The sequence below is a fragment of the Urocitellus parryii genome, chromosome X, assembly GCF_045843805.1.
Source record: "Urocitellus parryii isolate mUroPar1 chromosome X, mUroPar1.hap1, whole genome shotgun sequence".
NCBI lineage: Eukaryota > Metazoa > Chordata > Mammalia > Rodentia > Sciuridae > Urocitellus > Urocitellus parryii.
Window position 1 is genome coordinate 117558549 of NC_135547.1, and position 25944 is coordinate 117584492.

Sequence of the window (25944 nt, forward strand, 5' to 3'; positions counted from 1 at the left end):
CTTTTTGCACTTATCTCATGATGTCCTAGTAATGAGTCCTTCATGAACTGGGCCAAGTCCATAGTAAATTCTTTGGATTGCACTGCCCAAGAGTGTCATCTGGCATTCTGAGAATGACATGGGGACGTTTTATGGGCTAATGTGCATGAAGGACTGCAGTAGCTAAAAGATGCAGCACCAAATTAATGTGAAAGTGGAGTTATCTTTCTTCTCTTCCAAAGGGAAGGATCTGGATATTGAGTTGTTTTACCAATGCATATATTCAGCTATTTAATTTACATACTTCAAAATGACAGAACCAACCAGGTGCGGTGGTGCATGCCAGTAATCCCAGCTACTCAGGAGGCTGAGGCAGGAAGGATCACAGCCTCAGCCCCTGAGTGAGTCCCTGTCTCAAAATACAAAATAAAAAAAGGGACCCGGTGGGTGGCGCACACCTGTAATCCCATTGGCTTGGGAAGCTGAGACAGGAGGGTCGTGAGTTCCAAGCCAGCCTCAGCAATTTATCGAGGCACTTAGCAACTCAGTGAGACCCCGTCTCTAAATAAAATACAAAATAGGGCTGGGGATGTGGCTCAATGGTTAAGTGCCCCTGGGTTCAATCCCCACTGCTGCTTTAAAAAAAAAAAAAAAAAAAAAGACGACAGAAACAGGCTGCCAGAGTTTCTGAAAGAAAAATCTGCCGTGTGTTTCCTTCTCAAGTCATGCTTGTGTGGTTGAATGACCGTGCAATCTCTCCCTGTGTAATATAGAATCTATCTCACAGAGATTAATATAAAGTTATTAAGATGAGCCCAAAGGCAGAAAATCCCTAAAATTGGAAACTTGGTGAAATTAGGATGGCAATGGTTAAAAATGTTATGGTTCTAGTTAATGGGTAATGCTAGAAGATCCCTTTGAATACCCTCTCCGAAGAACTAAAACAGGCTTGCCCTAATCCATCTGCCCTGCTGCCTTCTGGTGGTGATGGTGGTGGTGGGAGGGAGGAGGGTGGTGATGGTTTCTTTCCACTAATCATTATTTTTATTTCACCTTCAAATGGTTCTTTCCAAACCAGAAAAGAATATACAAGCCGTTTATCACATAGAAAGAATCCATACGGCAAAATGAGAACATGTTAAAAGGAAAATGACACAATATTTAGACTTTGAAATTATATCTCCAGCAGGAATATTTCCAAAAACAATGAGCACATAAACACATGAATGGATAACTAACCCAGGGGGTTTTTCCATGTTTGCCCACTCAAATCTATTCCTGAGTTGCAGCTGACCCCCTTGTTGTGGGCCGCTCCTCATTGTTCTGTGCTCTGTTCTTGCTCACAAATGCTGTTCTTTTAGTTAATTAAAATCTGCACCAGGGACCTTCTTCCTCCCCTACCCTCTGGCTTACGAATTCAGTTTTATGAAAAATAGCAGTAACAACAAAGAAAACCATTGTTTAAGGATTTGATTTTGAAACTTGTTAGCAGTCTCTAATGACCTTTCTATATGTTTCGGGTTTTCATTTAATAGTTTCTTCCTGCACTGAGATGTCCTCATTTGAATGACTTCAGCATCTTATATAAAAATACCATAAAATGTGAGCAATTATTTGGTGTATCGTTTTTATGGACTAGGGGGCCACCTGAACTGTAGGAAGACAATGCAGGATCGGCCTATAGAGAACAAAATTTGATGACATACTTTCATCCTAAGAGCATCCTTATGATCAGAAGATATGTAATAAATGGTCAGGAGCTATGCTACACATTTAGAAGCTTTGAGAGACAGTTTAATGATAAAATTTAGTATTCCATAAAATTTCCTCTGAATCCTGCCCTTTGATGGCAAAATTGATGTACTGATTATCCAAAGAAGAATGTATACCCAGAAACTTAACTAGATCCAGATAGGCTCTTCCTTTTAGGAACATGATTGTGAGGAAGCTGGGGGAAAAAAGAATCTGGGGAGGTAAGTGTCCATAATGTCTTGCTGATACCTGGTTTATGCCTCCCAGCACATGCCACAGGAGGTCAAAGGAAGAGTGTCATGTCCCCAGTGTTCTTTGGAAAGGGATTCAGCTGTGGGAAGAGGATGGTGTTAAAGGAGGGAAGGAGAGCCATAGATTTGGGGGATTCTGGCCTCTGGAAGGGCAGCTTTCTTTCCCTCTTTAACAAACACCATCGTCTTTCTAGTGAAGCCATCTTAATGTCAAGTTTGGTTCAGTGCTTTCCTAGAGAAACACGTCTGCATGTGTTTATTCCTCGTGAAACCATCCAAAGAGATTTAATTCTTTGGCAGTCATAATTTTGTGTGGTTTCTTTAATTGCTAATGTGTTTAAATCGCTTTAAGCTTTACAGTTTCCCTTTAGGAAACGTTACTTTCATTGCTAATTGCTAATTGACTTGACTCAGAGTTGGAGGTACAGTATGTGGTACTGACTGGGTGGGGAGGTGAGGAAGGGGGCTGGGAGAGTTGTTATTACACAGGCTATAGCCAAGTTTGGATCACAACCAGCTGAAGAGGGGTGAAATGTCATTTGTTCAAAGAGGTCTCCTGGAAATTAGGTTTCCTGAGAAGTTATTTTGATTCACTGTTTTCAAAAAAGGCTGGGGGGCCAGGTGTGGTGGTACACACCTGTAATCCCAGTGGCTCTAGAGGTTGAGGCAGGAGGACTGCAAGTTCAAAGCCAGCCTCAGCGTCTTGGTGAGGCCCTAAGAACTCAGCGAGACACCGTTTCAAATTTAAAAAGGGCTGGGGATGTGGCTCAGTGGTTAAGCATCTCTGGGTTCAATCCCCTGTACCCGTCACTCCCCACAAAAAGGCCAAGGGTTGGGAGATGAAACAAAACTCAGCTAACTAAACAGCATATTCAACATACTGACTTCAAAAGCCCAGTGCAAGTTATCTTCTACCCAGTAACACTTGTAGAGTTGCCTCCTGGCTGGTTGTGAAACTCTTCAGGCTCTGGATGATTTCTGAGTTCTTTCTCTCCCCATCCCCACTCTTGACAGGCTTAAGGGAAACCACAGGCTCTGAGAGTGATGGGGGTGACTCCAGCAGTACCAAGTCTGAAGGTGCCAACGGGACAATGGCAACTGCGGCCATCCAGCCCAAGAAAGTTAAGGGAGTGGGCTTTGGAGATATTTTCAAAGACAAGCCAATCAAACTAAGACCAAGGTCCATTGAAGTAGAAAACGACTTTCTGCCAGTAGAAAAGGTATGTTTTTATTTTATTTCAGTATAATGTGGCATATCCGAAAGTGCATTTTGTGGGGTTTGGTGTTGGAGACTTCTAATGCCTCTTTTAGGGTTTCACTGTCCTCATGTACTGGTTATTTGCCCACCCTGGTTTTTAGCTCTTCCTCTGTGTGGGAATACATTCCTTTAAAAGACTCATGCTCTAGTTTTCTGTTTCCTTTTTTCTGGCTCTCTTGTGTTAGTCTGCTTTGCCACTATAATGAAATACCTGAGATAGTTAACAAATAAAGGTAAAAAATTGGGGCTGGGGTTGTGGCTCAGTGGTGTAGCACTTGCCTAGCATGTGTGAGGCACTGGGTTTGATCCTCAGCATCACATAAAAATAAATCAGTGAAAGTATTGTGTCCATCTACAACTAAAGAAACTATATTAAAAAAAGATAAAAAGATTATTTTGGCTCACAGTTTTAGAGGTTCTAGTCTGATTGGTCAACCCATTGTTTTGGGCCTGTGGTGAGGCAGCACATCATGGCAGGAACACGTGACAGGGCAAAACCACTCACTTCATGAGCCAGGGAACAAAGAGAGGAAAGTGCTGGAGTCCCACAGTCTCCTTCAGAGGCATGCCCCCAATATCCTAAGGATCTGCCATAACACTCCAGCTCTCAAAGGTTCCATGACCTCTCAATAGCATCACCCTGGGGATCAATCCTTTAATACATGGGTCTTTGGAGGATATTTGAGAACCAAAGTATAGTGCCTCTCTAGGGAATGTTTCTCAAGATGACTTTTGAGATGGCCTCACACTTCTCCATCTCCTTTCTTGAAAAGCTCCTCATACCTGTACTTGATATATGCCTTTAACACCTTTCACATACCGAGAAATTTCTCTCCTTTTCTTGTACACTTCTCTAGTGTTTTGTGCTTTGGTGTATTGACTGTGGCTTTGCAATAGAGAAAAGGGATTGTATATTTTTTTCTGTAAGAGTAAGTTGAAGATGATTTCAGACTGCTGAAAAGAAGTCTCCTGCATGTGTGAATGGTGGAAATGGCCTGCATTGACTCCCTGGGTTGTTCCCATCAGGGAGCTGGCTGTTTTCTTCTGTCTCTACTTCTGGGTTGGCAAGTCAGAGACTGTGTGTTGCTGCTGAGTACATGGTTGCCATAGTAACACACCCAGAGCCATCACGCTTGTGGCTGCTGATGACGTCTACTGTGGTACACTTCTAAGCATCATAGCCTTGCTTAGGAGTTAATAAATACTGTGGAATTTTCCAAATTATAATAAGCTACACTCGTGCTGTGCTTAAAGAATGTTTGTTAATTTGATTTAGTGCTGAAATTTTTGCTTTGACATTTGTGCCAGCAGGTTTGGAAGATGGAGAATTCGTCACATCTCTAATGCAGGTTTATCAGTGGCTTTTAAATGTTTTCATTTTTCAGTGAGATGAAATTTTAAGGGTTGCATCATTTTCTGCAGCTGTAGAACTTCCACCCCATGGCCCCAGCAACCTTGCCCCATGTCATCATGTATTAGAAACAGATTCTGAAAAGGGAGCTTTTGGGATACTTAATCCCTTTAGAGATGAATAAGGGAGAAAGGGAAGAAACCTTGAAATTAGAGACCATTTCTTCCTTTGCTGAAGTTGCTTGGAGCCAGCATTATTTCTTTCAGTATTCAATATATGATGTTTCTCAAGATCTGAGAACTATCTAGTTAGTATCCAGTTAGTGAGCTTGTGAACTCACTTCTGTTTCACATGATCACATTCAGATTCCTATAAGTATTTACAAAAGACCAAGTCACCATCTTAGAAAGGAACAATGGATGGAGTTTTTCTCCATTTTATTCAAGTGTTTGAAGTAAACTTGACCATTGACTCAATCAACAAATAGTTCATTCCCTTCATTTGGTTTATAATTTTGGTCTTTTTTTATTCTGTGTGTAGGAAGACATTGTGTGTGTGTGTGTGTGTGTGCATGTGTGCGCATATGTGACTATTATTATTGCTGATATTTGATTTAACTGCCAATAATATTGGGTTATTATTAATAGCAATATCAACGAAAAATACTAATTCCCAAGTTTATTTATTTATTTTTGAGATAGTCTCATTATGTTGCCCAGGCTGACCTTAAACTCCTGGGTTCAAGTGATCTTCCTGCCTTAGTTCTGAGTATTAGGACTACTTGTGCATGCCACCGTACCTGGCTATTCCAGATATAGGTTTAACTTCCTACTTCAGTATTTTTGCTTGGAGATCTTAAATTCATATCAGTGTATCCAAACCCAAATTCCACATCATCTCTCTCCTCTACCCACATATATCTTAGTTTTAGGCTGCACCAACTCCCTCTTGTCACTCAGAGCAAAAACCCTGGGGTTGACCTTGACTGATTCATTAGGAAATTCTATCAGTTCTGCTTCCACAGTATGTCCAGAATCCACCCACCCATGTCTCATTACCTTCACTACTTCCTAATAAAGCTTCCTCCATCTCCTCACTAATGTACACTATGTGCTTAGAACAGTGCACAGCACATAGTAGGTGCGCAATAAGTATTTGTCAAATGAATAATATTAAAAGCTGTATAATAGAACTTTAGAGATTACAGACATCTATAGAAAGGGGTGACTGGGTGGAATACTGGAATAGCTGCATAGTTCAAGTTAAAGTAATTGTATGGTCAATGCATCTTTGTGAAATAGATTTATTGCATTAGTATTGATGGTATGAAGCATTATTATTAATAGCAATATCAATGAAAAATATTAATTCCATCAGAGTTATGTAATATATATGCATGTGTGTCTCCTATGTGTGCATGTGTGCGTGTGTCTTGTTTCCTGATTTGTTTGCAGAATGAAACCATGTGCTGGAAACTCCCTTAACCCACTTCTCAGTGTGAAGCCTCTGGGGAAAACATAAATGTCCCAGCCTGCTCTAATGGCCGTGGACAATTTTTATAACATCTAAGAAGATTTGAAACTATCTGTGCTTCCTGTGATTGGTACCATGGGTAGTTGCATAGATTTATGGATCCATTATGTCATTATACAACCTGGCACAAGAGCTGATGAGTGTGATATTGTTTTATTAGTGTACAGCCTGGTTTTCATCACTTCTGAGATGGTTTTGTGTCCAGGATTTATGTTTAAGGAAGAAAGTTCCCTTTGAGAATGGAGCTGCTCTTTTGATTTGGCAGAAGCACAAATTGGATCTTGTATGAAAGCATTTGAAAGGTTAGACCCAAGCATGCCTCCTGCTTAGGCTGGGATAGTTGACCTTCTGACATGACTGGTTTGATAACTCGGATGAGGGAAAAAGAGAAGTTGATTATTATTATTGTCTGCAGGCATTAAATTGTACTTTCCATTCAAGTTTGCAAAGTATTGACATCCACTTTTCTGCATCAGTAATTTTGTGCTTATTTTGATTATGTTTTAATCCATATCGCCCAGAGATAGTGATTAGATTATATGCCAGGAGAGAGATTGTTTAGCATCCCCCTGCTGACTATGAATAAAGAAATAATGTAGGTATTCTTCTCTTATTAAATTATAAGGAAGGACTCCATTTATGAACCTTTTTAATACTCCCAAATGGATATGCCTGTGAATGATTTGTGTAATGCACCACTTAAGTGAAATATTTACAGATGAAATGATATAATGTCTGGGATTTACTTCCTGTAGACTGGAAGATGGACGAGTTGGTAGGGCATAGAAGAAATTATATTGGTCATGAGTTGATAACTGTTGAAAGTGAGTGATGCATATATGAGAATTTGCTATACTCTGCTCTATTATTGTGTGTATTGGAATTTTCCCTGGATTAAAGGTTCAAGAAAAAATAACTCGTAGAAAAATCTACCATTTAAACTAAGAATAAATACAAGTATGTGCTGCATCAAAATAATGAAAACATTGTGTAGTAAAAGATGAACCAGGTTAAATATCAGAAGTTTAGAGGGGCATGGTTCCATTGTCCTAGCAGACTGACCTTGTCAAAGTTGACTTTAGTTGGAACATCTATAAAACGGGAATAATCTTTTTATGTATTGTACCTCATAGAACTTCAAAAAAAGGCATGTTAGCTGAAAATACTTTGTAAGCTATACATGTAACTCATTTCAACTAGTGTTTGTCAAGTGCTCACTGTTTGCACAGCACTGGGGATACAATGATAAAGACATATCACTATTCTCAGGGACATATCACTGTCCTCATGGAGTCACAGAAAATACAAGCAATAATAATATGGTCATAATCAGGCTGAGAACACAGTGTAGTATCTTGTAGGAGCTCTCAAACATGGCAGGAAGTCATTAGGAAGACTGGAGAGCATTGTTTATGTGTATATACACCTACTTCATACAAGAAGTGATTTTAGACTGAGAATTATGGGTCTACTAGGCATTCATCAAGCAAAAAGAACAGAGTTAGCAAGGGAAAGCAGCATATATAATGCCTCAAAGAGGGAAAGAGAGCACAGATAGTGTGTAAAGGCTCCAGCAGAAAGTGGGGAAATATGAGAATGGGGGCAGAAGCAGGGCCCAAATCATGAAGAACCTTATGAGACTTGTTAGGAGATTTGGACTTGATCTTGGGGGCAATAGAGAACCAGTAAATGTTTTAAGCATGAAAATAACATAACCAGATAGGTTATTTAGAGAAAGTGTGAGGAGTAGATTACAAAAGACATGGTGAATAAAATTCAAAAAACAGGTGACAAATTATATAAATTATATAACAATATTTGCTAAAATTTTCAGTAGAGAGATCCAGTTAACTCAGCACTGGTTATTGAAAAGATGATTCCTTCTATGCTGCAGAGTAATCTTTACCTTTCAAATTTGCCTTCATTAGTAACAGTGTTGCAATATAACATGTACAGAAAGGTGTGTAGGACATACCATGTTCATGGTTTGGAATGGTGTCGGTTCTCACTAAAAGTATGTATAGATTCAGTGCAATCCCATTCAGAATATCAAGAGGCTTTTTGGTGGTGGTGGTGGGGACTGACAAGCTGATTCTAAAATTTAAATGAAAATGTAAGGGACCAAGAATAGCATACATGATCTTGAAGAACAAAGATGGAGGCAGTGTAGAATGGGTGCAAAGGTAAATAGAGCAATAGAAGAGAATAGAGTCCAGAAACAGACCCAGACATACATAGCCACTTAATTTATGGTAAATTTGAAAGGCATAGTCTGCTGCAAGAGTTAAATGGGCCTTCCAGTTGATTCCCAGAATTAGACTTACCTACCCAATTTCAACATTAGACTGGCTGAGACCCATATGATTTAAAAAGGCCTGCAGAGAATACCTGCTTTTAAGAGGGGCAGAGAGAAAATCTGAGCATGTCCAATTTATTTTTTCTAAATTCTCCTATCAGATAAGTCCTTTCACTCTTCCAGGGGAGAATGGATGCAAGGATAGAGAATGTCTCAAGAGTGTCCATTTGAATTCCCTTTATGTGGGAAAAAAGCATCAAGATAAGAGATATTTCCTCCACCTGCTTAAATGATCGTCATGGAGAGAAACGAATGGTTTGGGGAAAGATTTGGAAGGTAGAATCAAGAAGTTTGATAGTGTCTGGGGGAAAAATGAGAAGGAGAAATTGAAGATGATGCCTTAGGCAACTAGTTTAAGCAGGTAGGTGAATGGTAGTACTAGTTCTTGATTAGATGATACTAGAGGAAGGATATATTTTAGGTGGAAGGTTAGGGTAAGACTAACTAAATTTTGAGGTTCTTGTGGGACTATTAAAAATGGAGGCTTCAAGCAGGCAAATGGATAAATAAATCTGGTGATCAGGAGAGAACCTAGATATAGGTTTGATATGTAGCCTAAAGATTGGGTTGGAAGACTTTAAGAAAGAAGGCAGCCCACATAGGACCTTCTTCTTATGAATAAAGTTGGTACCTCTGTCTCCCACCTGAGGACCTGAGGGAGAATTTCCTCATCAGGCTGGTTTTCTGTGACACCAGCCTGATCCTACCCTCTTTTTCTAAACTCTTTCCACCTTTTATGAGTCACTCAGATGCTTACTTCCAACTAAGCACTTAGGTAAAGAAGTGTCAGATAATATAATTGGGTATATAAATTACAGATACTTGGGGGCCTGGGGTTGTGGCTCAGTCATAGAGCGTTCACCCCCCAACACATGCAAGGTGCTGGGTTCGATCCTTGGCACCACATAAAAATAAATAACTAAAATAAAGGTATTGTGTCCAACTACAACTAAAAAATATATTAAAAATTTACAGATACTTGGGCAAGTCCAGGACCTAAATAGACATGGATTTATACATAATAATCCTGGCTTTTTTGTGCCATCTTATTCCATGCCCAGCCTCTCTAGGCCCCTTTAATCACTGGGGAGCCAGTCTTTTTTGACTGGTTGGAAAAGGTATTTTGAAGTTTGATGGTTTGCCAGGCAAGTTTGCTGGGTTTCCTACAAAGGAATCCTTCAAAAAGCTCCTTTCCCATGGTCTTCTTGTCTTACCTGATTTCTATTTGTAACTTTTGACATCTCTCATGCAAAAGGATTTTGTTTTTCTACTAGATATTGTTTGTAAGGTCTCTTTTTCAACTCTTAACATCTTGAGTTTCATTTATAGAATCACAATCACCCAAATTAATGCCTTGATGGCATCAACATTGTAGCTTTTATTTGTGGCAGAGAATTAGAATTAAAATCATATATAAATGAATCAATTGTTTCAGTTAGCCAAATCTCAGTAAGAGAATTTAAATATCTTCATACATATCTCAGGTGTTTTTTAAAAAAATCCATTCTAGTAAAAATTCATCAAGCTGTATACTTACATAAAATTAAAACATGTAAACATCTAGTGATGATGTTATTTCTTTAAAATTGAAAGCTCTATGTTTCTGATCCTTTGAAGACTAGAAATAAGCTCTGGAATTTCTAGAAGCTAATGATGTATTTTTTGAGTAATGAAATCACAACTTGTGATTATCTGAGACTTTTGAGTATTGGATGTCCCTCATTTTGTTTATAAGATAAAATTATGTATCATCTTTTGAGCTGTTGGAAAATCCATGGCTTTTAATGAGCAGATGGTACTAAGATGCCCACTGATTGCCTGGGATGAATAACGTCTCTGGGATTTTCAGACTTCTGTTTCTGTCTCCCCAGTGTATCTCTGCAGTGTTTTCTTACCTAGGAAAAATAAGGCGGGGGGGAGGATTGATAGGGAAAGGGAAACAAGGCTATTCTTTGACATGTTGGGTGCTGTTTGGTGTTTTATATATGTTTGTTTGACATGTACTTTGTAAAGCACTCAGTCTTGTGTATTTTCTAAGAATTATTTGATTTCAACTAAGAATCACATTTCAGAAAGCCTTAAAATTATATTTTTAGGAGCCAGGCATGATGGTGTATACCTGCAATCCCAGCTACTTGGAAGGCTTAGGCAGGAAGATCACAAGTTCAAGGCCAGCTTGGGCAACTTCGAAAGAACCTGCCTCAAAAAATAAAAAAGGGTTGGGCTGGAGATGTGGCTCAGCGGTAGCGCGCTCGCCTGGCATGCGTGCGGCCCGGGTTCGATCCTTAGCACCACATACCAACAAAGATGTTGTGTCCGCCAAGAACTAAAAAATAAATATTAAAAATTCTCTCTCTCTCTCTCTCTCCTCTCTCACTCTCTCTTTAAAAAAAAAAAATAATAAAAAAGGGTAGGAGTGTAGCTCAGTAGTACAGCACCCATGGGTTCAATCCCCAGTACCAAAGAACAAAACAAAACGAATTATATTTTTAGGATTATAGAGATTCTTAACATGCAGCCCAGGGAGCCTAGGTTCAAATCCCAACACTGCCTCTTCCTGAAGAAGTTACTTAACCACTCAATGCTTTGATTCCTCATCTTAAAAATTAGAATAATGAGAGGATCTTCCCCAGAAGGTTTTTGCATAGGCTGAGTATCAGATAAAATGGTTAGAAAAGTGCCTGGTGTACAATAATCACTTGAATAAGGTTGGTTATTATTGTTGTCTATCATAGAACAGAAGAAGTGCCTATAAATGGCAGTGCCCTTTCCAGGATTTTCTTCTTTCATTTTTGATTATGGAGAATTTCAGAGTCTGAGAAGTACAGTTGAATTTTGCTGTACCTATGCTGTTTCACTTCACTAAGTCTTAAATGTCAGCCACTAGAAAACAAGTGTCATAATTTGAGACCTTGTCTGTGTTAGTCACCGTTATATTTAAAATTCCTTGAAAATAGTTGCTAAAATTGTTATATATAGTTGGCCCTCAATAAATATATGTTGACTCAATGAATGAAGATAGTGTTTTGTCCTAATCCAATTGAAATTATCAAGGAAAACTCATTCTGTCTGGGGTCTGCTTGTGGTCTAGCTATAGAGTCACTTTCCTATTTGTTCATCAGTTGGCTCATTCATTCATTGATGCATTATTGAATGCCTTTTATGGATCAGCAGTGGCAGCTCTGGGATTTCTATATAAATGAGCTAAGGGGTGATAATTCATGTAGAAAGATATTGAATAGATGGTATGTCTAGATGCGGTATTTGCATAGTAAGTACAGATTTTTTTTTTTTTTTGGCCTGACAGTTTATTGATTTGGGGTGGGGTAGGTCTGATCTACTTAATTGGAATAGAGTTAACACCTTTCCCCTCAAGTCATGTCTTGATCAGTCATCATATACATGCCTTTCATTTGATGCTTAGAATTGTTCCTAATTGGAGAAAATTGAATATGTATAAAAGCCACTCTAATGCAGGGGACAAAGACTAGTAGGGGTATGTCCAAAAAATGAGAATAGAAAGGAAGGAACAGAAGTTCCTTTTTAAGATATTGAGAAGGAAGAGCTAGGGGTATCCCAGAGATCTTTTCAAGAAGGGAGTAATTAAGTGAAATGTTAAAAGATGTTGGATTCTGCTGGGTTCGGTGGTGGATGCCTATAATCCCAGTGGCTTGGGGAGGCTGAGACAGGAGGATTGCAAGTTCAAAGTGAGCTGCAGCAAAAAGTGAGGTGCTAAGCAACGCAGTAAGACCCTGTCTCTAAATAAAATACAGAATAGGGCTGAGGATGTAGCTCAGTGGTTGAGTGCCCCTGAATTCAATCCCTAGTACCAAAACAAACAAACAAAACAAAGATGTTAGAAAGCCATGATACTGGCCGTGTGCACAGGAGGGGAGGTGGTGCCTCATTCCACAAGGCCCTGACAGTCCCCTTACAAGCTATACTTCTTCTGGGTAGGCTGGCAAGTTGGTCAAGGAGTTCAATTGGGCAATGGCCTGATCAGCTTTGCACTTTAGAGAGATAACTGGGGAGGTGCCAGGGAATGTGGACTAGCAGATAGGAGAGGAAGTAGCTGGGAGAGTTGCCAGCCTGGGGCTCCGTGGTTGATGACTAATTGGCTAGGCACCAGGAACTTCTAGTAGCTCTTGGAAAGGGGCAGATGGGCCCACCTCATGCATACTCTTTAAGCTGGGTTGCCGTTGCCTGGGTTGGCAGCAGAACTGACAGAAGAGCCAAGTTTCCTTTCAAAGAAAATTCTTTATATATCTTGGGAACCAAAAAGCCAGGAGTCAGCATTCTATTACCTTTGTTAATAGATAGGCTAAAGATAGAGAAAATTTATTTATTTATTTTTAGTTTTTTGGGAGAGGAAGATAACAGGTTATTTTTAGTTATAGATGACAGTAGAATCCATTTTGGTAAAATTATACAGCATGGAATATATCTTATTCTAATTTAGGACCCCATTCTTGTGGATATACATGATGGTGGGATTCACGTAGGTATTTTCATATATGTACATAGGAAAATTATGTTAGATTCATTCTACTGTCTTTCCTATTCCTATCCTCCTTTTTCCCCTTTCATTTGCCTTTGTCTAATGTACTGAAGTTTTCTTCTTCCCCTCACCCTCATTATTGTGGTTTAGCTTCCACATATCAGTGAAAACATTCAGCCTTTGGTTTTTTAGGATTGGCTTATTTCACTTAGCATGTATACATTTGTCAGATCCACCCATTTCCTGACAAATGTCATAAAGTCGTTCTTCTTTATGGCTGAGTAATATTCCTGTGTGTGTGTGTATGTGTGTGTGTGTACCACAATTTCTTTATATATTTCTGTTGAAGAGCACCTATTGGCTCCATAGCTTAGCTATTGTGAATTGTGATGCTATAAACATTGATGTGGCTGTGTCACTGTAGTATGCTGATTTAAAATCTTTTGGATATATTTGGAGAACTTGGATTATTGGGTCCAGTGGTGGATCCATTCCTAGTTTCTTTTTTTAAAATATTTTTTTTTAGTTGTAGTTGGACACAATACCTTTATTTTATTTATTTATTTTTATGTGGGGCTGAGGATTGAACCCAAGGCATCACACATGCTAGGCAAGTGCTCTACCGTTGAGCCATAGCCCCAGCCCCCATTCCTAGTTTCTTAAAGAATCTCTGTTCTGCTTTTCAGAGTGGTTGCACCAATTTACAGTCCCACCAGCAATGTAAGAGTGTACCTTTTTCCCCACATCCTCACCAACATTTATTATTACTTGTATTCTTTTTTTGATTGGAGGTGGGTACTGGGGATTGAACTCAGGGGCACGCAACTACTGAGCCATATCCCCAGCCCTATTTTGTATCTTATTTAGAGACAAGGTCTCAGTGATTTGCTTAGTGCCTCACTTTTGCTGAGGCTGGCCTTGAACTTGTGATCCTCCTGTCTCAGCCTCCCAAGTTGCTGGGATTACAGGCATGAGCCACCGCACCCAGCTTACTTGTATCCTTGATAGTTGCCATTCTAACTGGAGTGAGATGAAACCTCTATATGGTTTTAATTTGCATTTCTCTAATTGTTGGAGATGTTGAATGTTTTTCCTTATATTTGTTGACCATTCATATTTATTCTTTTGAGAAGGGTCTGGTTGGTTTCTTTGCCCATTTATCAATTGAGTTATTTTGTGTGTGTGAGAAGTTTGAGTTCTTTATATACCCTGGAAATTAATGCCCTGAGATAGAGAAAATTCAAAAAAATCACATAGGGAGGACATAGTTAAATACAGTTATAAATGCATATGGACATATTTTTGCATATCTATAAATCACACATGTATTTATTTCTGTATACATATGCATTCAACAGGCTTATCTTTCTAATTAGTTTTTAATCAACTTTTTATTTGGTGAAGATAATACAGGAAGTTCTTACCCCATAAAATCAGTTTTCACTATTGTTAATGGCTTATACTAATATCATATATTTGTCCTAATTGATGAGCCAATGTCAATATATCATTGTTAACTGATGTCCATACTTTTTTCAGATTGCCTTCATTTTCACCCAGTGTTCTTTTTTGTTCCAGGGTCTCATCCAGAATACTACATTACATTTAGTTACCCTACTTCTTGGCTACAATGGTTTCTCAGACTTTCCTTGTTTTTGATGACCTTGACAGTTTTGAGTTTTGTAGAATGTCCTTTTTTAAATTAAATATTTATTCTTAAGTTTTAGGTGGGCACAATATCTTTATTTTACATTTACATGATGCTGAGGATCGAACCCAGTGCCTCGTGCATGCTAGAGAAGTGCTCTACTACTGAGCCACAACCCCAGCCCCTAGAATGTCCTTAAATAGGCATTTATTCCAAGTTTTTCTCATGATTAGAATGAAGTGATATGTTTTAGGGAGGAAGACCAGAAGAGAAGTGATGTTTTAGTTAGCTTTGTGCTGTGCCCAAAATATCCTGAGAAGACCAATCCAAAAAAAATTATTGATTGATTTTTTATTTTTTAAATATATTTTCAAATTTGTTCTAATTAGTTATACATGACTGTAGAATGTATTTTGACAGATCATAAATGGAGTATAACTCCTCATTTTTCTGATTGTATATGATGTAGTTACACAGGTCGAGTAGTCATATATGCGCATAGGGTAATAATGTCCGATTCATTCTACTATCTTTCCTATTCCCTTTCCCCCTCCCCTTCCTTCACTTCTCTCTGTCTAGTCCAAAATACTTCTATTCCCCCACTCCCTCATTGTGAATTAGCATCCACATATCAGAGAAAACATTTGGCCTTTGGTTCTTTGGGATTGGTTTATTTCACTTAGCATAATATTCTCCAGTTCCATCCATTCACTGGCAAATGCCATAATTTCATTGAGAAGACCAATTTTAGAGGAAGAAAAGTTTAGTTGGGTCTCACAGTTTCAGAGGTCTCATTCCATAGATGGCTGACTCGCTTGTTCAGTGCTCAAGGTGAGGCAGAACATCATGGTGGAAGAGTGTGATGGAGTAAAGTGGTTCAGGACATGGCCACTGGGAAGGAGAGAGACAGGGAGAGAAAGCGTGTGAGAGAGCTCTGCTCAACAAGGTCAAAATAGATACCCCAGTGACCACCACCTCCTTCAGCTACACCCAACCTGCCTACAGTTACCACCCAGTTAATCTGAATCAGGGAATTAACACACTGATTAGGTTAAGGCTCTCATAACCCAATCATTTCACTTCTAAGCTTTCTTGCATTGTCTCACACATAACCTTTTGGGTGACACCTCATGTCTAAACCATAGCAAGTGCCATTTATATCACACCATAATTAGGGCACAAACTATGAAGATGACTTCATACTGTTGATGTTACCCTTCCTCACCTTGACTGAGGTGTGTTAGTCAAGCTTCTCCCCTTGAAAGTTCTGGTTTTTCCTTCCACACTCAGCTCTTTTAGAAGAAGTCATTCTGAACCCTGGGCTTAAAGTGTGGAGTTTATGTTGCACTTCCTTGAGGGAGGAGTATCTAAATAAAGTTTTTGGAATCCTTCTGCACAGATTTGTCCATTCTCTTATCCTAATTAGACTTTGTTAAAGTGATTTCTTATCTGTGTTCTGAATTCCAAATGCTAATTTTGTAGTACTTGTATCAACATTTGTCATTTATCACCTAGTGACATCTCCCACATTTGTTTTTCATGTGTCATATATAAACAGATCTATGTCTTATTTACCCAAACAGATTATAAAGATTATTATTATACAGAGTAGGACACAGTGTAGGCAGTTAAGAAATATGGACTAGATGATTTTAAAATTAGTTTAACTTAAAATTCAAAACATTAACCATAGTTAACAACTGAAACAGGTCATCAGGGTTTGAGAATATAAGAAATGGGGTATGATGTGGATAGTGTTGATTTGGCAACCTGATTTGTAAAGTAGTCCTGAACTTGTAATAGTGGCTGATATGGTACTTGCTATCTACCAGGTTCTTCTGTAAGCACTTTTCATTTATATTATTTATAATCTTCCAAATACCCCTGTAGATTAATGCCATTATTCACATTTGGAGGTTTTTGTTTTTGTTTCTGGTGTTTTGGTGGTGCTAGGGATGGAACCCAGAGCCTCAAATGTACTAGGCAAAACATTCTATCACTGATCTGCCCTAACCCCATCATTCCTATTTTATAGATAAGGAAACTGAGGCAAAAAGTTTAAATATGTTGTTGATAATAACACAGATAGGAAGTGGCCCAACTGGAATTTTGATCTCAGATACTCTGGTTCTAGAGTTTTGAACTATTAACCACTGGGCTCTAAATTCATTAAAGTGGTGATTAAAATGGTATCTAATTTGGGGGGAAAATTGCTATTTAAACAGTTCATGCCAGTCCGTTGGAATATGTCTGATGACATGGCAGCAATCTTGCTATATTTTTCCTAGGGGAAGTGTTTCTATAAAGCTACTACTGTTTTTCCTTCTTAAGGTTTTTTTTTTTTTATCCATGAGTAATTTTTTTTGTAGTACAACTAATTTTATTCCTTTAAAATACAGGCATTTTCACAATTGATATTTCATTTACAAACCATGTTTTAGATAGCCCTCATTTTCCAAACATGTGATCTGTTGAAAGATAGTTGGCTTTTTATTTCCTCTCTGGCATTTTTAAACCGAAGTGGTCACTGGGTCCTGCCAAATAAACACTCCCTCAGTGTGTTCCTTGTCCAAGTGGTTACACCTTTGGGCCCCAGGAGACAACCTAGATTCCTGCAGTGATGTAGGCAGGGGAGGAGGACTTCTCGCAAAGCCACCCAAGCCATGAATCGGCCCTGGCTTCCTGAACCATAAACAAACGCAAGCTTTGTTCTCCCCATTCCTCATTTGGTCCCAAGTATGAGTCAGGGTTAGGCTGGGTCCTCAGGCTCTGTGCCTTTGGCTGTTGGAAGGAAGTGGGAGGATTTCAGGGTAGTTCTGGGACCTTTTCAAACTGAAGAGAGGAGGCTGACTGCATGATGGGAGAAGAGGTACTTCTTTTTTTGCTTTTAGAGTTATAATAAATCCCTTTAATTTGTATCTTACCTATACCATTTTGTAGCAGGACTTATATTGGATTTACGTGGGTGGGTTAAAATATTTGTGTGCTAGCTAGACTCTCGCAATGGAGGGGAAGCTCTGGTTATACTAAGGAAGAGCCTATATCAAATGTAAGGATTCTTTTCTAAAATCAGATATTGCACTGAAGCTATTCAACTGTTTTAATCCTCTACCCTCACCTCCGATGCTTTGGTCAATTCTGCCATTAATTTTTACAGATGTTTCCAATTTCTCTGTGTTGCTTTTCATGTGCTCATACTGCAGAGAGTAATTTAGATGGGCAGTTTGCACAAGCAGTAACTGTTACACCATGTCACAGAGCTAGCTGTTTAGCAATTACAGATGTTTGTGCAGTAAACAAATCCAGCTTGCTTTTCAGGTTAGTTTAAGAGAGAAGAATATGTCCACGCAGAGCGAGTCAGCTATGGGGCATTTCATTCTTGGGGGGCACGGACATTTGGAGTTTTCCTTGTGAATGGAGAAGCTGTGAGTAGTGACTTCTGGGTACATTTGAACTGTTCTTTATGGAGGTAAAGATATTTGCCTAATTTTTTAGGGCTGAGCATTTATTTTCATATACTCATATAGAATAAAATAGAGAAACTGAACTATTTGCTTTTCTAAAAGTTTACTTGTAATAAGTGGTTATGTTTCTTTCTGTGAGTTATTCATATTTGTCTACCTAAAAGCAGAAGTCTGTCATTTTCCAAACACAAAATAAAATTCCCTAAATAAGCCACAGGATAAGTGAGGTTTACAGTGTGTCATATGTCTTCTATATCCCTGTCTCTCATTGAAAAAATATTTGAAGGGAAGAGCTGAGGTCTATAAAGTATTTCTCTTTATGTCTTTTTCTGTTGACTTTAAATTATAATATTTTCAAAATTACCCCCAAAAAGGGAAATACCACGGCAAAAAGGAAACACATTATTCTAACATCATTTCAAGAGTAAGACAACTTCTTGAAAGGTTTTTAAATGGCGTCTGTTGCTTGCCTAGAAGGAAGACAAAGGCAGATCTATGAGGGGAGTCTCAGTAGGGGTTGACTAAAATAAAAATAAGTTCTTCTGCCATGGCTTGAGAGGATTTTCCTAGGGAACGAGATCTGAAATTTGCTGATCTTATTGCTGATGTCATCATTCTGAGTTCTGAGAAGTAGAACTCAGAATTAGGTATTTGTGTGCAAAATTAAGAGGGTGACTTCATTGGAGAAATGAGAGGGAACATGATGGGTAGCAAGTTGTGACCTGTGGAAAATTCTCAGCAGTAGTGCTACCCTACCTCACTTTTTTTAGCCCCTAAAACTGCGAGGGGCTTCTTGAACCCTTTGCTTGTTTGTTTCTCAGAAATGGTAATAACTATTACTTATCCCATGACAAGAATTCTTTGCAATAATTAGAAAAATAATAAAAACTCAAAGTTGAAGAAATAAGTAGAAAATTTCCATAGTCTTCTTATTGTGGAACTATAGTTAACATTTTATATTTATCCTTCTAGATTTTTCCCCCTGAGCCTGACTATGCATGCAGTGCACACCTGTCACTCTTCATACACTAATGGGTTATAGTAAATATTGCCTGTTTTTAAAATCTTAGCACATTATGGGCCCTCTTTTTCTGTCATATAGTCACATGGTATCTTCAGGGTCTCCATTCATTGTAGAGATACAACACCATTTATTGAACCAATCCCTAAATGATAATGTCCTAGGTTGCTTCCACATATTAAAAGCTTTTTTTTTTTTTCATTTAAAATTTTTTCCTTTTTGGGAGATTGGGGTTGTGGCTCAGTGGGCGAGTGGTTGCCTAGTACATGTGAGGAACTGGGTTGATCTTCAGCACCACATAAAATAAATAAATAAAATTATAAAAAATTATCCTTTAAAATTCTTTTTCCTCTTTTTAATTTGAGACAGGATCTCACTAAGCTGCTTAAGGCCTTTCTGAGGTGCTGAGTCTGGCCTCAAACTTGGGATCCTTCTGCACAGCCTCCTGAGTTGCTGAAATTACAAGCATGTACCACTGTGCCCAGCTCACACTTTAAATATTAAAAACATCATTCTTGTATGTGTATCATTGTTCCTTCCCTGAGTATTCCCTTAAGCTGAATTTTTATTTATTTAGTTGTTTTTATCATGTGGTGCTAAGCATCGAATTCAGTGCCTCACACATGCTAGACAAACACTCTACCACTGAGCTCCAGCCCTTAAGCTGAATTTTTAAAGAGGAATTTCCAGGTTAAAGGCTGACTTAATTTTGGTTGGTTTCTTTTTTGTTTAAAATAGCCCAAGTATATGGTAAAAGAAAAAAATACCAACAGAATAAAAACGAGATTCTCTTAATCCTATATACTCACTTTTACTTCCCAGTGGCAATCCCCATTCAAGCTTTCTAGGTATTCCTATAGAAGAATGGATCCCCAATAAATCCCCTTTTGCCAATTGCAAAAAAAAAAAAAAAAAAGAAATGTGTAATTGTTTAATTGTAGTAAATACATAATTTAAAATTTACAGTCTTAACCATTTTTAAGCATCCAGTTTAGTGCAGCCATCATCACCGTTCATCTCCAGAACTTTTTGATCTTGCAAAACTGAAACTCTGTACCCATTCAACAGTAAGTCCCCAGAGCACCCTCGCCACAGCCCCTGGCAACTACCATTCTATGTTTTGTGTCTGAATTCGAGTATGTGGAATCATACAGATTTGTGTTTTCATGGCTGGCTTATTTCATGATTGTTCATGTTGTAGCTTGTGTCCGAATTTCTTTTCTTTCTAAGTAGTATGGATAGACCACATTTTGTTGGACCATTCATCTGTCAATTGATATTTGAGTTGTTTTCCCCTTTTGCCTATTGTGTGTAATGCTGCAATGAACATTGACCTACCAATGCTTATTCTTGCTTTCAATTCTTTTAGGTATATCTCCAGAATTGGAATTGTTGGATCATACAATAATTCTAATTTTAATTTTTTGAGGAAACTTCATAGTTTGTACCATATTCCCATCAGCAATGCACAAGTGTTCTAATTTCTCTACATCCTCATCAGTACTTGCTATTTTCTGTTTGATAGTAGCTATCCTAATGGATGTGAAGTAGCATCTTATTAAGGTTAGAATTGGCATTTAATGTGTGTTCATGTTGCCTAGCACTAAGGGAGAAGGATATCATTCTTTTCATCTTAGAATGAAGAGTTAGGGAAAAGATCTTCTCTCTGAGGATCACCATTAACCAGTTGCATAATCCCACAAGATTGCAAATTACTTAAAGGAAGAACTAGGTTCCCATTTTCCACAGTCCCTGAAGAAAAACTAAGTGGAGTGTCCAGGTGGTTGGTTGATTTCCTGCTTTTCCCATAACCTTGTCCCCTTACTTGAATCTGTAGTTGGAAGTTTTATGGAGAATAGATTCAAAATAGTTCTTTTGAGAAAAGATGAATTTCTCCTTGATGCTATTGTTAATTTGAAGTGATGGTACTTGATTGATTTTATGTAGTGGGGAAGGCTAGTTTTATGATTGGTTTTCTCTTGTCACCTTCTACTCTGGAATTGCTTGGGGACAGGAAATGAAAGTTCTTCCTTTTATAAGTTATTTGCTGAGTTGTTTGATTAATATCCTTCAGTAGGACATACAGAATTTTCTGTAAGTATTTAATTGTCCCTCTTTTTCTCTTTCCTGATACTAATAATTATTTCACAATATTTATATCCTGGAATTTGCAGATGTTTTTGGTTTCTGAAATTCAAGGTTTTATAAATTCCCAAGTGGCCATTAAAATGATCATGCCTTTGTACTTAACTTGTCTTTTTCTCTCTGATATTTTCACTAGTTGTAAAATGATATTCTGGCCAACTGGGTTTCAGTGGGATGGAATGAATTTAATGCTATATGAAAACTGGTAACTTTAAAACAAGCTATCCAGAGGCATGGTGGTGTGTCTTTTCTCACATTTAAAGAATGTGGATTGCAGCGCTCAATCAGTCAGCAACTTCTTTGGTACTTCTCTGTGGCATTGCAGACCATTTAATTGGTACAAGATGACAAACTTATTTCCAACTCAGACTCCTAATTTTGGAGGCCAGATCCTCAAATAAATATATACCCATAAATGCTGTAGAAACAAATGAAAACACAAGCATAATGAGCCCTTCTTTTACCTCTAATAGTTATTTCTGTCTTTTAAAACGTGGGCTATAAAATGAACAATTCACAATTAAGAGCATATCAGAATAACCTTAAAAGGCACTTCTCCATCAAAAAGCCATCCAACAAATGGCCTTATGATTCAGAAGTGTCAACTCAATTAAACTTATCCTTGAACTTTTAGGGATCCAATAGTCAGGGTTTGGAAAAGGGGAAGCAGAAAATTGAGGTCTGTCTCACATAGAAGTTGTATTTCTGTTTTGCTCATTTAAAATAAAGAAGTTAGAAGTGGTAAAGATGGATTTATTGCCTCATTTTCTTTTTCTTCTTTTACTGGCTAAGCATTTTCACCCGCCAGTGATTTTAATATGTTTTGCTCCATTTGTTTTGGTAGCATCTGCACTGTCTTTCCTTTTTATTTTGACTTCTTAGTTCAGGTGTTCATTTTCTCTTTCCACTAGAGGCAGCTTTTCTAAAATTTTGTGGGTACCTTTTCTAGACTCTGATAGTAAGTGAAGTAATAATATCAAACCTGTCAACATTTTAGATCCTAGAACAGTCCACATTTATCCTCTTGATACAGTGCTTGGCACTATCTAGTTACTATACTCGGAGAGCTGGATGCTATACAGGTCTGTGTATCTAATTTTATATTTAATTTCTTTTCTTTCCAGCTCTAATGCCCCCTCTACATTTAAGCATTTTTATTTTTTTTTTTTGCATTCCGCTGTCATTCATTTTTTATTTTTTTATTTTTTTTTTTATTTATTTTTTTATTGTTGGTCGTTCAAAACATTACATAGTTCTTAATACATCATATTTCCCAGTTTGATTCAAGTGGGTTATGAACTCCCAATTTTACCCCGTATACAGATTGCTGAATCACATCAGTTACCCTTCCATTGATTGACATATTGCCTTTCTAGTGTCTGATGTATTCTGCTGTCTGTCCTATTCTCTACTATCCCCCCTCCCCTCCCCTCCCCTCCCCTCCCCTCCCCTTTTCTCTCTCTACCCCTTCTACTGTAAATCATTTCTTCCATTTGTATTCTCTTGTCTTACCCCTCCTTTCCTCTTATATGTCATTTTGTATAACCCTGAGGATCGCCTTCCATTTCCATGCGATTTCCCTTCTCACTTCCTTTCCCTCCCACCTCTCATCCCTGTTTAATGTAAATCTTCTTCTCAAGCTCTTCGTCCCTACCCTGTCCTTGTTTCCTCCCCTTATATCAAAGGAGTCATTTGGTATTTGTTTTTTAAAGATTGGCTAGCTTCACTTAGCATAATCTGCTCTAATGCCATCCATTTCCCTCCAAATTCTATGATTTTGTCATTTTTTAATGCAGAGTAATACTCCATTGTGTATAAATGCCACATTTTTTTTATCCATTCATCTATTGAAGGGCATCTAGGCTGATTCCACAATCTTGCTATCGTGAATTGTGCTGCTATGAACATCGATGTAGCAGTGTCCCTGTAGCATGCTCTTGTTAGGTCTTTAGGGAATAGACCGAGAAGGGGAATAGCTGGGTCAAATGGTGGTTCCATTCCCAGCTTTCCAAGAAATCTCCATACTGCTTTCCAAATTGGCTGCACCAATTTGCAGTCCCACCAGCAATGAACAAGAGTGCCCTTTTCCCCGCATCCTCTCCAGCACTTATTGTTGTTTGACTTCCTAATGGCTGCCAATCTTACTGGAGTGAGATGGTATCTTAGGGTAGTTTTGATTTGCATTTCTCTGACTGCTAGCGATGGTGAGCATTTTTTCATGTACTTATTGATTGATTGTATGTCCTCCTCTGAGAAGTGTCTGTTCAGGTCCTTTGCCCATTTATTGATTGGGTTATTTGTTATCTTATTGTCTAATTTTTTGAGTTCTTTATATATTCTGGTTATTAGGGCTCTATCTGAAGTGTGTGGAGTAAAGATTTGTTCCCAGGATGTAGGCTCCCTGTTTATCTCTCTTATTGTTTCTTTTGCTGAGAAAAAACTTTTTAGTTTGAGTAAGTCCCATTTGTTGATTCTATTTGTTAACTCTAGCGCTATGGGTGTCCTATTGAGGAATTTGGAGCCTGATCCCACAGTATGTAGATCATAACCAACTTTTTCTTCTATCAGATGCCGTGTCTCTGATTTAATATCAAGCTCCTTGATCCATTTTGAGTTAACTTTTGTGCATGGTGAGAGATAGGGATTCAGATTCATTTTGATGCAAATGGATTTCCAGTTTTCCCAGCACCATTTGTTGAAGATGCTATCCTTCCTCCATTGCATGCTTTTAGCCCCTTTATCAAATATAAGATAGTTGTAGTTTTGTGGATTGGTTACTGTGTCCTCTATTATGTACCATTAAGCATTTTTAGAAGCAGTGAAAGTGGACTACTTACTTAAAATTTAGAATCCTGTTTTTGTTTGTTTTGGTGTTTTTGTTTTTGTTTTTGTTTTTGAGGTGCTGGGGATTGAACCCAGGGCATTCTACCACTGAGCTACATCCCCAGCCCTTCTTACTTTTTCTTTTGAGATAGGGTCTTATGAAGTCACTCAGGCTGGGCTGGAACTTATGGTCCTCCTGCCTCAGCCTCCTTAGTCACTGGGGTTACAGGTGTGCACCACTGCTCCCAACTAGAATCCTGTTTTTTTCAAGTGATAGGAATATAGATACTATTGTGTCACAAAGAGAGAAAGCTGGATCAGAGTGGGATTGCTGAATTTCCAAGTAATAAAAAAATGGATCTGTGAAACCATAAAGCAATACTTTTATCTAGCCCAACTCTATATGAAATGAAAGTTCTAATGGTGGTTGATTTTCTTGATGTGAAATTGAATGGCTAGAAAGAAGCAGAGATATTCTAGGAGGTAATGACACAAGGCAGTGAATGAAGATGGTCAAGAAACTGGAAATCAGGAGTTGTGGAGAAATAGTGATCATTGCAGCAAAGAGAGATGACCAAACAGAGGCCGTGAGGAAATGAAGAATTAAACAGGGTTTGATGGGGTGACTGTTTTCTAGTCCCAGGAATGACTGCAAAAAAAAGGAGAGCTCTAGTTAACTTGAGGCATGGTGACATAGGTGGGAATAAGGGAGAAATAGTCAGTACTGAGGGCTGATAATTTTTAATTGTCCTATGGGGACCAGGATATGAAAATCTTCTATGGAAAATCCCTGTCAATTTGGGGAGATGACCAATCTGAACTCATCTATCTGAAATGGATGAAATATAATAACTCAGGAGTAACGGAGGCTTTATTTACTACAAAAGCACCATTCCTTCTTTTTGTCCTCCTTTGTCACATCTTCTATGAATCTGCATTGTGTTTTTCCTGCATGCAGCCTATAGCAAGTCTTTGTGGAAAGCACAAAGAGGGATTGCTGCTTTCTGGAGTCTAAAAATGGAGAACATTGAAATGAACATTCTCCATTGTAATAGAAAAAGACAAGGAATTTAAGACAAGAAAATGTGTCAATTGGGATATTTTACTGAATACGATGTCTTGCCTTCTTCCCTAAATAAACCAAAGTATACCATAAGAAAGTAACATATAACCACAAAAAGGGCAATTTAAAACAGCACAAGGGTAAAATAGTTGATTTCATGTTTTCTGATTTAAATGAAAATTTTTCTTTCTCTATGTTTTGTCGTTTAGTGTCTTTGTATATATTACAGAGAAAGGAGAAGAATGGAGAAATATTTTAGTATAGGAAAATGAGAACATGCAAAATGAGTAAGGAAAGACTTACTTTGTTCATATGATGAAGATATAATTTGCCTAAAACTCAAGAGAATTTCCAGCCCTAAGAGAACTCTCCTTTGCCCCCTCAGACTTGCCATTAAATTGAAGTTAAAATGAATGAGAGGGTGAATGGATACGAATGACAGCCAAGTAGAGACCATTTTGAACTTTTGCTCCACTAGACTAGAAATTACAAAAACGTTTCTTTTAAAAATGCATTTACTCAGCCAGGTGTGCTCTGTAATCCTAGAGACTCAGGAGGCTGAGGCAGGAGGATTCCAAGTTCAAGGTCAGTCTCCCAGCAATTTAGTGAGGTCCTAAGCAATTTAGTGAAATCCTGTCTCAAAATAAAAAGGAATGAGGATATAGTTTAGTGATTAAAGCAATCCTGGGTTCAATCCCCAGTCCAAAATAAGTGAATTTATTCAGTCTGTTCACACGCCAAATCTTGAATCCCATTTTTTAAAAAGTCAATCTTAATTTCCAAGTCAGCAGTATGTTCACAT

The 25944-nt window shown here is 38.1% G+C and overlaps 1 protein-coding gene across 1 annotated transcript in view; it reads left to right on the forward strand.

Moving 5' to 3' along the window:
* Nucleotides 1-25944, forward strand: part of Sh3kbp1 (SH3 domain containing kinase binding protein 1) — a 332949-nt gene that overhangs the window by 189507 nt on the left and 117498 nt on the right. The window contains exon 6 of the mRNA XM_026405448.2: nucleotides 2997-3202. Within this exon, the coding sequence (XP_026261233.2) occupies nucleotides 2997-3202 (206 nt within the window). The remainder of the gene's footprint in view (nucleotides 1-2996; nucleotides 3203-25944) is intronic.